The sequence below is a fragment of the Euleptes europaea genome, chromosome 5 (assembly GCF_029931775.1).
Source record: "Euleptes europaea isolate rEulEur1 chromosome 5, rEulEur1.hap1, whole genome shotgun sequence".
In the NCBI taxonomy this organism is placed as follows: Eukaryota; Metazoa; Chordata; class Lepidosauria; order Squamata; family Sphaerodactylidae; genus Euleptes; species Euleptes europaea.
The window spans coordinates 97,931,312-97,944,878 of NC_079316.1; the positions used below are offsets into that span (position 1 = coordinate 97,931,312).

The 13,567-nt window shown below is 42.9% G+C and overlaps 1 protein-coding gene across 2 annotated transcripts in view; it reads left to right on the forward strand.

Annotated features, from left to right (window-relative positions):
• ANK3 (ankyrin 3) overlaps positions 1–13,567 on the forward strand; it is a 301,245-nt gene that overhangs the window by 199,145 nt on the left and 88,533 nt on the right. For both annotated transcript variants that reach the window (XM_056849508.1, XM_056849507.1), the window contains 2 exons: positions 1,410–1,512; positions 11,938–12,044. In XM_056849508.1, the coding sequence (XP_056705486.1) occupies positions 1,410–1,512; positions 11,938–12,044 (210 nt within the window). The remainder of the gene's footprint in view (positions 1–1,409; positions 1,513–11,937; positions 12,045–13,567) is intronic.

A 13,567-nucleotide genomic window follows, 5' to 3' on the forward strand; every position in this document is an offset into this window, starting at 1 on the left:
TGTATTTTGGAATGGAAACTTTATTAAGAAGTTCAAAGTGCATGCTATAAACTGCCAGAGCTTTATACTTTGTTTAAAAAATTAGTTCAAAAGCATTTTTGTTTTGCTGGATGTCGCTGTTTTTGTTTGACATTTTCTTTCTTTTCAGTCCCAACAGCAAGCATGTCTGAATGTGTGGCATGATTTCTGACTCAATGTAGCTTCCAGGGTTTAATTTATAATGCACAGAGACTCAGCATTTTCCTTGGTCTGAGCATATTCAGAGTTTTTCCCTCCACATTTCCAGAAAATAACAATAGTAATCACAATAATAATAATATTTATTTATTTAGGCATATTTCACATACTCGGAATGCTTCACATACTTTTTCTTGACTCTCTTTTCAACAGCCCTGTATGGTAGGCAAGTACTAATATTTCCATAGTTCAGATGGTCAGGCTAAGAAAAGAGTCATGTGCCTAAGGTCATCCTAGTGGGTTTGTGGCTGAGATTGATGACTCACGCTAGTGCAGGATCGTCAGCGTATGCATCAGAACTCTCCAGTAGTTTGCAGAACTCCAGCTGCTGGGTGATAAAACCCAACAGAGCCGCCATTTTGTGTTGTTTTTGGAGGGACAGGTTGCCTGTGTACATGCGTAGAGAACAATAGCATCCCGTCCCCCTGCCTTGTGGAGAGGAGCAGTAGATGGCAAGGCGAGATCTTTTAGAACTGGAGGAGATTCCTTTTGTCCTCCTCTTCATGTCACGAGTCTGCTATCATGTTACTTCCTGTCATGTGCTCACATTCAGTGGGTCCCATGTTACCACCAGGGGTGTTAAAAGTGGGCCCTGGGTGTAGAAAGGTTGAAGACCACTGATCTGGTGCATTTTGTCTGCAAAGCACAAGAGACTTGCTTGTAGAAGCTACCATTCACAGGGAGACAAGAGGATGAAGTAGCCTAATGAGAATTTAAAGGTATTGGATGTGTTTTCTTCCCCACACGGAACAAAATAAAACAAGCCACGCAGAATCCCATTTATACAGGCACCTCAGCACTTATCAGTAGTTTTTGTAGAGAGGTCCTAAACACACTTACTATACAGTAACTTGAGTAGAAATTCCCTTTTGAGCACAAATGCTTTGAATCACGCTCTACATATCTGAATATATGTTTGCAAACATTTCACTGAAAGTCAACTATATAATGCACTGATTTAGATGACTCTAACATCCATGGGAGAAAACCAATTTTTAAAGAAGTTATGTGAATTATTATATTTTTTTAGCCTCATTGAAAAATTTGTATAAACATTTATTTATAGCACACCACTTTTTTTGCTGGTTCCCTGGAAGTTGCATGCATTAATTTTTCTTTTCTCCATCTCATTATCACATTAACTTTGTGTGGTAAATTGTAAATACAATCAGCCTCCGCTCCTTTAGTTCGGCCGGGTCCTACACTCTGAACAGAAGCTCCTTCGCTCGGGACAGCATGATGATCGAAGAACTGCTGGTGCCATCGAAAGACCAGGTGAGTTATTTCTAGTCCTATGTCTTATGTTCCAAGTGTGTGTGGGTGGGGGGGGGGGTCTGTGTCTGCTTCCCTGTTCCCATCAGCTCCCTTTTTCCTACCGTGGCTGGCCGGCTCTGTAACCCATCCAGTTGTTCCGCTCCAACATCAATCCCAGTTCTGGCCAGTTTTGTTATTTATCAGCTGTCTTGATTGCTACAGTCAACTTTGGAGGCCCTGCTTTGGATGCCCCAACCTTCAGAGGTTAGGCAGATGGCAGTCCAGGAGAGGCCTTCTTGGTCATGACACCAAAGGTCTGAAACTCTCTCCAGGGAGACTTGTCTGCCCCCTTCTGTTGCCAACTTCTGCCAGTGGGTGAAGACTTTTTTGTTTCATTTGGCATTCCCTCAGTGATCACTCCTTCCTGACCAATGTTTTAATTGCTGTTTTTATGTCTTTGTACATACCTTAACTCTGTTTTTAATTTGTTTCAGTGATATGTGTTTGTGGGAGAGGGTTGGTTTTCATGGTTTTAAAATGTGATTTTGTCATGTATATTTTGGTGGAGAAGAAAGGTGGGGTATAAATTTTGGGAATAAATAATATTGTTATCTTTTTTGTGAATTGAACCATGTGCCTGTGATATTAAGTGCTGCATTTCACTGGTGGAAGTGCAATTGCTTTTTGACTTTCAAGACCTGAATAGATCATATTACAGTTAGGTGATTCATTAGAGATTTGCTGAACTCTGGAGCTAAATTAAAGCTGGGTCTGTTTGCTTCTGGGGTTGGGCACCTTGCTTCTGCAGCTGAAAGGCGCAAGGCCAGTGTGGCTGCATGGAATTCCAGGGAGGCCATTCAGGCTACATATAGATACTACTGTTTGCCAGCATGTGGAGTGTTCAGTTAAACAAGAGGCTTGCTTGTTTTTGCTGCACGGGTGTTAAAGGTGTGGAAGGAATTGACCTTCTCATATCACAGAAGAGCATTCAGAATGGACAGAGTACTTCTCATGAAATACGTTTGTTCAGATTGGTAGCAGCCATGGTCATGCAGTTTCCAGGTCTTGCATATGATACCATAGGATCGTTTTGCACACAGTCTGTTTAACGTCTGACTTGGGTGGGGCATATCGTATAGTATATAAAGTGCTTTACAGCTACCAGGAAATAATTTTCTCTGCAATTTACCTCAGAGGCTGCCTGTGACAGTTTGTTCCTTTTACAATGGATTTCTTGGTGCATTTTGTCCAGTATGGTAGACAGACAGTTTAAGAAACTGTAGTGTTCAGGCAACCATCCGTTGTTATTCAAGAAGGATTTTAGCATTCTTCTAGATGAAATATCAAAACAGCAGTCTGCTCTGGTGACCCTTCAGCCTAGCTTTGGAAGCCACAGTTTCTCTGTGACCAGGAACAGGAGCAGAATAGTGTCCTTATTGTTTGCCCCTATTGTTGGATAAGGCTGATTACTTTGATCTTATGCTCTGGATAAAGTCATGTCTTAATTTTCCCCTGGAGGAAGATCGTGGGTATTTGAAGAGTTGGGAATGGGGCCCTAACTAAAGATTTAGGACATGCAAACGAATGTATTAAAGTCTCAGCAACAATTCTTTTTTAGAGTAAAGCCACCAGTTTGAGAGTGGGGAATCAACCAGGTGGGGGAAGGTGTGCTTAAAATGCCAGTTCTCCACTCCAAATCTTCCCCACCCCCAATCTGCTTTTCCCTTGTAGGGTTCTAAAGGCACGTTTATCCTTGCAAACATGTCTTTTCTGCACTTGGGGCTGGCTTGGAGGTATATTGACATAGGGGAACAGCATTCTTTTTTTTCTGTCAGAAAATGGCTGTTGGTATTTTTTTACGCACATCTGCATGTACCATTTAGTTTGGTCCTCAGCTTCAGAATTCTTGTGGTTTCTGCCCTCTTCTTAATGTATGCCGCAGCCCCTTTCTGTCTCCTTCGCACTGCAATCTTCAGCAATCCTAAGCAAGCAACAGCTTGGCCAAAGTTACAGATAGATTAGGGAAAGTAGCGAACTTTGTACCGCCAACATTCTGTGCTTCTAGGCAGAAAACAATAGCTATGTTGAAATTTCAGAGTTTGCAAACTCCTCCCAAAATAATTATATCCAACATTTAAATGACTGGTAGCAAAAGAACTGTCTCTCTAAGAGGTTTATCCCTAACTCCATGGTTTTCAGATTAATAGGTCAGGCAAGTTTATAACTGTAGAATACTTGTACTTTACAAACTATAACAAGCAGGTTTTGCCTTTCCACAGTTCGATCGAAAATTGATTTAAGCACCTATGAATGGAAAGCACCTTTGAATGGAAAGGTTAGCAGTGTTTTCTCGGCACAACAGATGACCTTCTTTTTGTTGTATCTGTTTACGTGAAATAGTGGACCAGATAACATAGAAATGTCCTCCGTGCTCTTTTATCAGGACGTTATACTGGTTATATCCCCAGGAGATGGTTCCGAGCCTTTGATAGTTTTTACAAGCATGCTTGTACATACGGGTAGCGTTCAAGAGGGTGCTTTTATGGTGAGAGAGATTTTCTTTGGGCACGAGGTGGCTGAAATTCCCAAACTCCTTTAAGGGCCCACCTACACAAAACTCCTGAGTTGCCTGACATGCCTGGATGGAACTCTATGTGGGGTCATTCAGCTTAAAAAAAATTGCTGTCGAATGCTGGAGCTCGTTGGGGGGGTTGCAGTGCTGGGGGGGGGGTGAGGTTTGTTTTCCCCTGTTACGAAAAGTGTGTGTGAGGAATGTGAGGTCATATTGATGTCTGGTTGAGAATTGTGGAGAATAAAGGAATGTGAGGGATGAGTCAGGCGGGACGTGAAGGGATAGTGGGATGTTGCTAGGTGCTTATGAGGCGTTGACCCATTTGTGAAATTGTGATTTCTCTCTCTCTCTCTCTCTCCCTCTCTGTTCTCCTGCTTTCTTTGTTCATTATTCTGCGACCTTCTTCCTTTATGAAACTAACGTTGGTTGCTGAGGGGCTTCTCCTCCTCGTTCCTTTCTTTCTTCTCTCAGCCTATGCAAGACCTTTCCTTCTGATGTGCGCACTGCATTGTGTGTGTGTGTGTAAAGTGCCGTCAAGTTGCAGCCGACTTATGGGGACCCCTTATGGGGTTTTCAAGGCAAGAGACTAACCGGTTTGCCAGTGCCTTCCTCTGCACTGCAACCCTGGCCTTCCTTGGTGGTCTCCCCATCCAAATACTAACCAGGGCTGACCCTGCTTAGCTTCTGAGATCGGACGAGATCAGGCTAGCCTGGGCCATCCAGGTCAGGGTGCACACTGCATTACCTCTTCCTATTCTCAAATATTGTCTGATCATCTGCTTTTAAAAAAAATTATCCCTCTGACCTACGTCTTCCAGCTTTCCCATTCCTCTTGCTTCTCTCTCCTTCCTTATTGTCATAAGGCTGTGGGCGAGGTTTGGTCTCTGTTTACCTTGTGGCTAGCTGGTGAAATGGTGCCCTCCACACCCCCAGTCAAATGCTGAACGTCTCTTTGGACGTCTCTATCCCTTTCCCTTCTGCCAGAATCTGTTTGAGTCCAACTGCCTGAATGTTTCAGAATATTCCTTTTGATTTTAAAGTCAAGACAGTGATGTGTTTATGGTTATGAGAGTATCTTTATAGAATGGTGTTTTCTGCAAGGGAAGATTACGAAACAGTCCCTCGTTCTTTAATTAAAGGGTTTTGAGAAGCGGCGCTCATTAAAAGTTTAAATGTAGCATTCTTGTGCAGTGACCTGGATAGCAATATTTTGGTATTCCTGCCATGCTTAGCAAGTTTGTCTGCCCACAGTGGCTTTCGGTAGGCTTGAATTACAATTCCTGACTTCCCTGGTTTTTTGGCAGGAATGGCAAATTTTAATTGTAACTCTGACTTTTTTTAAAAAAAAAAGCATTGAGGTCACTGAGTTGAAGCATAGGGTTTTGTTTTAAAAAAGAGGGAGGTGTGTTTGAGAATGACTCCCGTTTAATGTAGAATATGAAATTGTATGAAGGATTTTAAAAAAATAGCAGTACAACTATAGAAGGATAGTATGTTGGGTTTGTAATGACCCCATGGGTTTCATTCTTATGTGCTTTTACCTCCCACACAAAACTTCCTGAAGGTATGACTAAAAACAGTACTGGGTTTGATCCTGCTAGTGGTGGTGCTTTCCTCTGGTAGAAAGAGCCACCTCCTGTCACAAGACAGTGGAAGAACCTCTTGCATCCAGAGGATTTTATTTATTTACCTGGATACCTTTAACCTGCTCTTCTGCGCACAATGCAATCTCAAAGCAGCTTGCAGGGTTAAAAACAAGCACCAAAAAAATAATAATCAAATACCACAACTATCAACAAATCTATCTGCCGTTAACGGACCTGAAGCAGTCAGTACTGAGAAAGGTAACTAGGTTTCTAGATGTTGTATTTTGCTAAAAAAAACAACAACGATATCTTACTTAACCAGTTACCCCATAAGTAGTGATACAAGCTTTGAATGTAAAAATTCTTTTTTATTGTAGAAACTTCAGTATAAAAAAGATGTAAAGGTAGAACATAAAAAACACATCAGTTACAAATATATGACAGTTTCACTGTAGGAAAAAACTAACATTGTAGGGGGAAAACCTAACAGAATATTACAAAGTTTAAGCAGATCTGTTCAGTAAAAGTTACAATAGAAATACCAAGTTCACATACCTCTAGATGTGCCATGCTGGGGACAATTCTTTAGACAGACAGACAGCATTTCAGCATAGTCTGCTAAAGAACTCCCCCTATGGAACAATTTCTAACCCCTTATGGGAAACCTTAATCTGTGGTTTTACACCATTAATCTTCTTATGACATCTTCTCAAGGGTCTTCAGACTTTCTCAAAACAACTTTAAACCTTTAAAACTTTCTCATAACATCATGTTAATCCTTTTTCCACTTCACAAGGTTTCTTTACATGGCCAGAGGCAAGGTTTGCTGATATAATCAGATCTTCAATGTCAAGCCCATTAATTATAATATGGTGAGAAAATCTCATAAAGATGCTTATAATGGAGTTCTGTTACCCCCACTGAAGCCGAGTTTTAAAGGGACCGAACTTTTCCGTTTGCTATCTGTGTTGACCTTAAGGGTCGGCTGGCGTTTGCCGGCTGCCTGGATCAGCTTAGAGCTCACAGTATCTGCTGTACTTTCAATTCTCAGTGAGACACTTGCCATACCCCGGGCAGGAGACTAAGTTTAATTAGCATACATTGCAAGAATTTGATATATTTTTAGGCTATATATGCTAGCAACGCTACAGACCAGTCCACAGTGCTGGGATAGGAACAGAGCATGTGGTAACAGCTCCTGTGCTTGGTGATAACACTCTCTCCTTAGGCACTTCCTCATTCTGGAAGGCTCCTTGCTAGGGCATGGTGATCTCCTGGAATTACAGTTGATCTCCAGGTGGCATAGATCAGTTCCCATGGAGAAAATGGGTGCTTTGGAAGTGAGACTCTATGGCAATGAACCCCTCTAAAGTCCCTCCCCAAACCCTGCCCTTCCCAGTCTCCATCCCCAAATCACCAGGAATTTCCCAACCTGGAGTTGGCAATCCTGCTCCTCCTTCCTGAAGAAAGTGCCTGCACTGGTAGAAAAGATACATGGGATCCAACCTCTTGAATATGTTGTGCCTTCTTATCTTCATTGCTTAAACAGATATTGAGCTGGTAACTCGAGTTTTTACCATGTAGGACCATTTAGTTTCAGATCAAGGGGATGAGTCTCTTGCTCAGGTCAGTTGAGGTCTAACTCTTCTTTTACAAAACCTTCAGATTGAAACACAGTAATAGCCAGGGCCTGAAACACAAATGAACTATCCCTCTTGTGTTTTAGGAGAATATACTGAATGTTATTAAAGGATTAAGTTTATATAATTTTATACCTTTCTGAAAATAAAGGTAATGACCCCAAATGAAATGGAAGGCTAAAGTTACTAACAAGAGACAAAGAAAGCAGACCCATCCAGGTAAGGTTGCCAACCTCCAGGTGGGGCCTGGGGATCGCCTGGAATCACAACTCATCTCCAGACAACAGAGATCAGTTTCCCTGCAGGAAATGGCTGCTTTGGAGGGTGGAATCTGTGGCATTATACTCCGTTGAGGTCCCTCCCTAAACCCCACCTTCCTTAGGTTCCCCCCCAAATCTCTAAGAATTTCACACTCCAGAGATGACAACCCTACCCCCAAGCTTGTTGCTATGTTACTAGGGTTGCCAACTCCAGGTTGAGAAATACCTGGAGATTTTGGGGGTGAAGGCTGAGGACAGTGGGTTTTGGGGAGGGGAGGGCCCTCATTAGGATATAATGTCATAGAGTCCACCCTCCAAAGTAGCCATTTAAAGGACCTAGACTTTAAGCATTATTATGAGTGTGCTGCAGGCCACTTCGGATATTACATTTCTAGGTTTGTTTGTTTGTTTTAACTTAACGTCTATTATACACCTAAAAACTTAAGGTTAATTTGTCAGGGTGGCATTCTTAACTGTTGAGCCTAGGGTTGCCAGGTCCCTCTTTGCCGCTGGTGGGAGGTTTTTGGGGTGGAGCCTGAGGAGGGGGGGTTGGGGAGGGGAGGGACTTCAATGCCATAGAGTTCAATTGCCAAAGCAGCCATTTTCTCCAGGTGAACTGATCTCTATCGGCTGGAGATCACTTGTAATAGCAGGAGATCTCCAGATAGTACCTGGAGGTTGGCAACCCTAGTTGAGCCTGCTGTCAGTAGATTTCAAGTTTGCCTCTGCTTAATGTGTGAAGTGACCTTAGAACAAAAATGTGGATGATTGTTTTCAACATCTGAAAGCAAAACACTAAAAGCAAGAAATACTCTGAAGCCTGTAGGTAGCATTAAATTGAGCTTTTTTTTCTCCTGAAAAAAATCATCTCAGGGGAAGACAGAGAAATAAAATGTCCCTAACGTACAACTGACTTCATCCCTGAGCAGGGCACCAAAATGGATCTGATGAATTATTTCTGACACAGGAACCTAAAAAAATTATTTTTGAAGCAGTCTTTGAGCTTGGAGGTTGAATTATAATAGACACCAGCAGATCTCATGTAGTCACAGCATTCACTGTCTTTATTCATTAGGATTGCCAGATACCAGGTAATGGTGGGCAATTGCCCTCCAGTTAAGGGGGCTGCCCACCGCCTCTCAGCTGGCTGGCTGGCAGAAGCAGGCCAGCTGAAGGGGGGGCGATAGAGATTTTGGTGGAATGTGCTAGAGCGTCCTCATCACTTCTGGGTTTACCCCAAGTTATTGCGCCAATCACCTCCCAGCCCCACCACAACGAAGCTCCCGCCAGTGGAGAAGGGGGACCTGGTAGCCCTATTATTCATGCTTTATTTTCAGCCAGGAAACAATGTATTTATAAAACTCACAGAATGGTATACCATATAACTGTCAGATTGAGTTCCATTATTTTTTTGTACCAAATGATAGGCTCCTTATCTGTTAGTTCAGTTGTAATAGCACACCAAGATATGAGCCCTGGGTTCATTTTCTGCCTCCCTCCTCCCCTTCTTACCTCTTTCCACATACTATACCAGCTAGCCACAAGGTTTCCTCTTGAGATCAAAGTGTAGGTTTCTATCACGTTTAAACCAGAAAACAATGGTTTGTGCTACCCCTCCAAATGAAGCTTCCAACTATGGTCTGCAATTCTGCTTTGGATGGGAAGTACAAACAATAGTTTGCTAGTTGGGCTGGAACAGAAAATCATGTGAAATTGGCAGTTACTAATTCAAATAAGTGGGTTCTAGATCAAATCAAGCCTGAATTCTCCCTAGAAGCTAAAATGACTAAACAGAGGCTATCTTATTTTGTCACAATATGAGAAGATGAGTCACTGGAAAAGACAATAATGCTAGGAAAAGTTTAAGGCAGCAGGAAAATAGGAAGACCCAACATGAGATGGATTGACTCAATCAAGGAAGCCACGGCCCTCAGTTTGCGAGACCTGAACTAGGCTGTTAACAATAGGACGTTTTGGAGGACATTGATTGATATGGTTGCCATGAGTTGAGTCAAGCAACTTGACAACACATACACAATTGATTCTTGGAAAGGTGGCGTGTTATAGCCTGATCTTGTCAGATCTCGGAAGCTAAGCAGGGTCAGTGCTTGGATGGGTGACCACCAAGGACGACTCTTCAGATGAAGGCAATATCAAACCACCTCTGCTTCTACCTGCCTCCCTTTCTTGGTTCGGCATAAGTCAGGTACAACTTGATGGCACATGCATATGTCATTGAGTGTGAGCCTTTGAGGTAGGAGGGAGGGCTCATTCTCATAGTGCCAAGCCATGGATTGGCAGTTGCATCTGAACCAACCTTTTATGTGATTCTCAGGTGGGTTTGTGCCAGTTTTGAGTATGTGAGTCCATGAGGTTTGAGCTGCCCGCCCCCCTCTCCAAAAACCATGTAGCCAAGCACTGCATTCCAGTTAGGATGCAATATTGATCCAAAGTACAAAAAGGGGAAATGGACTCTCCTTCATGGAATACCTTTTTTGCTGCCCGCTGTTGCTTATTTTGCAGTGATGGCACAAAGCCATCTAAGTCCTTGGTGCGAAGTTCAGTGTGTGGTGGGCCAGCAGTCTCATGCTTTCCTGCCTGCCCTACCCTATGGTCTGCCTCACTTTGCATTTCTAAGTGGCAGTCACAGAAACAGAGGGGGAGTATAAAGGGATATGACGCAGTGCCGTCGCTGAAGCAAAGCAGGCATATCGTGGAATGGATTGTAATGACGGGATGGTGCCATAAAATAAACCAGTAGAAAATGGATGCTGCCATAAAATAAGCCAGTAGAAAAAGGTCTTTCCCAGCACCTGGTTAGATGAAAACTTCTGACTAGGGATCTCAGAGTTTGAAGCTTCTTTGTGCAAAGTATGAACTCCGCTGAGCCATGACCTCTTTTGTTCAAATTGATATAGGAAAATAAAGTGGCGTTTGTGGATGCCCAAACTCCTCCCCTGCCTTCTAGATCTCAGGTTCACCTGTTACCTAGTGCATTTAGATATTCTTTGAAATGTATTAAAGGAGTGGGCGGGCCATGGCTCTACAAGCATGCTCCATGTTGAATATGTGAGAAGCATGTCCTTAATTTGAATATAATTTTAAGGTAGAATTATAGTTACTTAGGGTGTTGCTAATAAAGCCCTGACCTGGATGGCACAGGCTAGCCTGATCTCGTCAGATCTAGAAAGCTAAGCAGGATCAGTCCTGGTTAGTACTTAGATGGGAGATCGTCAAGGCATACCAGGGTCATTATGCAGAGGAAGGCAATGGCAAACCACCTCTGCTAACTTAATCTTTTGCCTTGAAATCCTTTCTGGGTTGCCTTAAGTCAGCTGTGACTTCATGGCACTTTACACACACCCATTGCTAATAAAGTCCCCAGTGTGGTGCAGTGCTTTGGTTTCAGTGTGGCTTTCTGTGGCTCAAATGACTACTCACCCCTGAGCTTGTTACGATATCCTACTTAGGCTGGAGTAAATTCAACTTAAGTAACTTTTCCTATTGGGGGAAGGCTGTCCAGAGGAGGGCAACAAAGATGGTGAGAGGTCTGGAGACCAAGTCCTATGAGGAAAGGTTGAAGGAGCTGGGTATGTTTAGCCTGAAGAGGAGAAGACTGAGAGGGGATATGATAACCATCTTCAAGTACTTGAAGGGCTGTCATATAGAGGATGGTGCTGAGTTATTTTCTGTTGCCCCAGAAGGTCGGACCAGAACCAATGGGTTGAAATGAAATCAAAAGAGTTTCTGTCTAGTCATTAGGAAGAATTTTCTAATCGTTAGAGCGGTTCTTCAGTGGAACAGGCTTCCTCGGGAGGTGGTAAGCTCCCCTTCCCTGGAGGTTTTTAAGGAGAGGCTAGATGGCCATCTGTCAGCAATGCTGATTCTATGACCTTAGGCAGTTCATGAGAAGGGAGGGCATCGTGGCAATCTTCTGGGCATGGAGTAGGGGTTGTGTGGGGGAGGTAGTTGTGAATTTCCTGCATTGTGTAGGGGGTTGAACTAACTGACCCTGATGGTCCCTTCCAACTCTATGATTCCTAGGTTGGAGGAAAGCTTCAAAGGTTGCTGGTAATAGAGAGGCCACTTTATTTCTGCCTGGAATTGTGTAACAAGTATTAAGTGACCTAACAAAAACAAAAGTGCTATATAAATGATTCATAATCATTATGGGTACTGTTGAGTGCTGGGAACAGTTTGCTCTCTTTTGCTTGGGGTAAATCATAGATAATGTTTTCTCCCCACCCACCCCCCAACTGACTTTGACATTTCTGCTTGCCTTTGAAGCACCTGACAGTTTGCTCTCTTTTGCTTGGGGTAAATCATAGATAATGTTTTCTCCCCACCCACCCCCCAACTGACTTTGACATTTCTGCTTGCCTTTGAAGCACCTGACGTTTCCAAGGGAATTCGACTCTGACTCACTCAGACATTATAGCTGGGCTGTAGACACCTTGGATAACGTTAACCTTGTCTCCAGTCCTATCCATTCTGGGTAAGTAACTTACAAAATTTGATTAAATCTGTAACACAACTGTAAGCATTGTTGGAACAAAAAAAGAAAAAACAACAACTTAGTGTTAGAAGCCAAAACAGCTGTGTAGAAGAAATTATGATTAATGTTGTTGTCAACAACATTTTTACCCTGTCTTTCTGCCCCTTTAGGTTGCTTACCAAGACACATTTAAGGCCACTAACTGCCTTGGAAGTCACTCCCAAGGAAAGGGTTTATTCATGGAGAGAGAGAGAGAGACTGCTTTACATATGTGGCAGTGTCCAGGGACAGACTGACCTTTGAACTTATGGGGAAATTTCCCAGGGGGGCGTGGCTCTAGAGGACCCAGGGGGGCGTGGCTCTAGAGGACCTCTATGATCTGGGAGCAAGCAAGTCAACCCCCAGAATCTCTGCTAGTGCTTCAGGGGCCACTTGGCTCAGCCCCTTCAACAAGAATGATAATCAGTGTCACCTCGTCTGTTTCCTACTCCCGCTAGTTTGCGGGAGGAAGCAGTGGGTGAGTTCAGCTGAAGTGCTGGTATGCCATACTGCAGCAGCAACTCCACTCAGCTTGTTCCAGGGCCATTTTAACTCCCCATTTCACTCATGGCTCTGTCTGCAGCCAATTCTCCTCAGTCCGTTGTCCCAAGGCTTGCATGTGCCTGCAGTCACACAGCAGTGGTTTTATATAAATTTGATATACACATGAGAATGGCTATGCATGTTTCCAGCTGTTCTGGCTGTGCAAAATGCTGCCAAGGGCAGACAAGCCCACGGTGGATTGTGCTGCAGAAATGTGGAGACACTGCCAAATGCGCAAACCAATCCATGGCTACGTTGAAGAGCTGGAAGCAACTCAGCGTATCCATGTTTTGCTTGGAAGCCCATGTGCCTATAGACCCTTCTTATTTTCTTTGTATCCAGTGGAACTGCTGAAAGTTTTCCTGATTACCAAGACCCAGACATCGCCCATGTGAAATGGCCAAGCATTTTGCAGCATTTTGGGAAGAGACTGGGGGATGGGACTAGAAAGTAGAATTACATCAAATCTAAGCTGTTTATGAGTCATAAATAGATATTGCATATCATTTAGGAATAAATTGAATTTTGTTTTGGGGGCCTAATGTTGAATGTAGTCAAATGTTTGTCATTGATTATGATCATTATGATGATTATACACATGATGAGATCAATTCAGGGGGGGAAAGTCAGTGTGCACAGTTTTGAGGTCCCTTGGATTTCAGTTTGGCTTAAGCAGGCTTAACTTCATTTGAATTGGCTAGTTAGTTGCAAGGTTTGTTATATTTATAAAAGTTCCTTATTTGATTTTAAAAATGCTAAAACATACTTCTTTTAGTTACTTCGGGGTAATTCCTCTTACTTTCACAGGGTGCTCAATATTTCATTTTCTGATCTTAATAAGAATTGTGTTTTTATAGTTATGCCGTATTCTCTTTCCTAAATCCCTTCTGACCCTATGATCATTTCTAATAGTAAAAGATACAGAATTCAAAAGTTGTTTT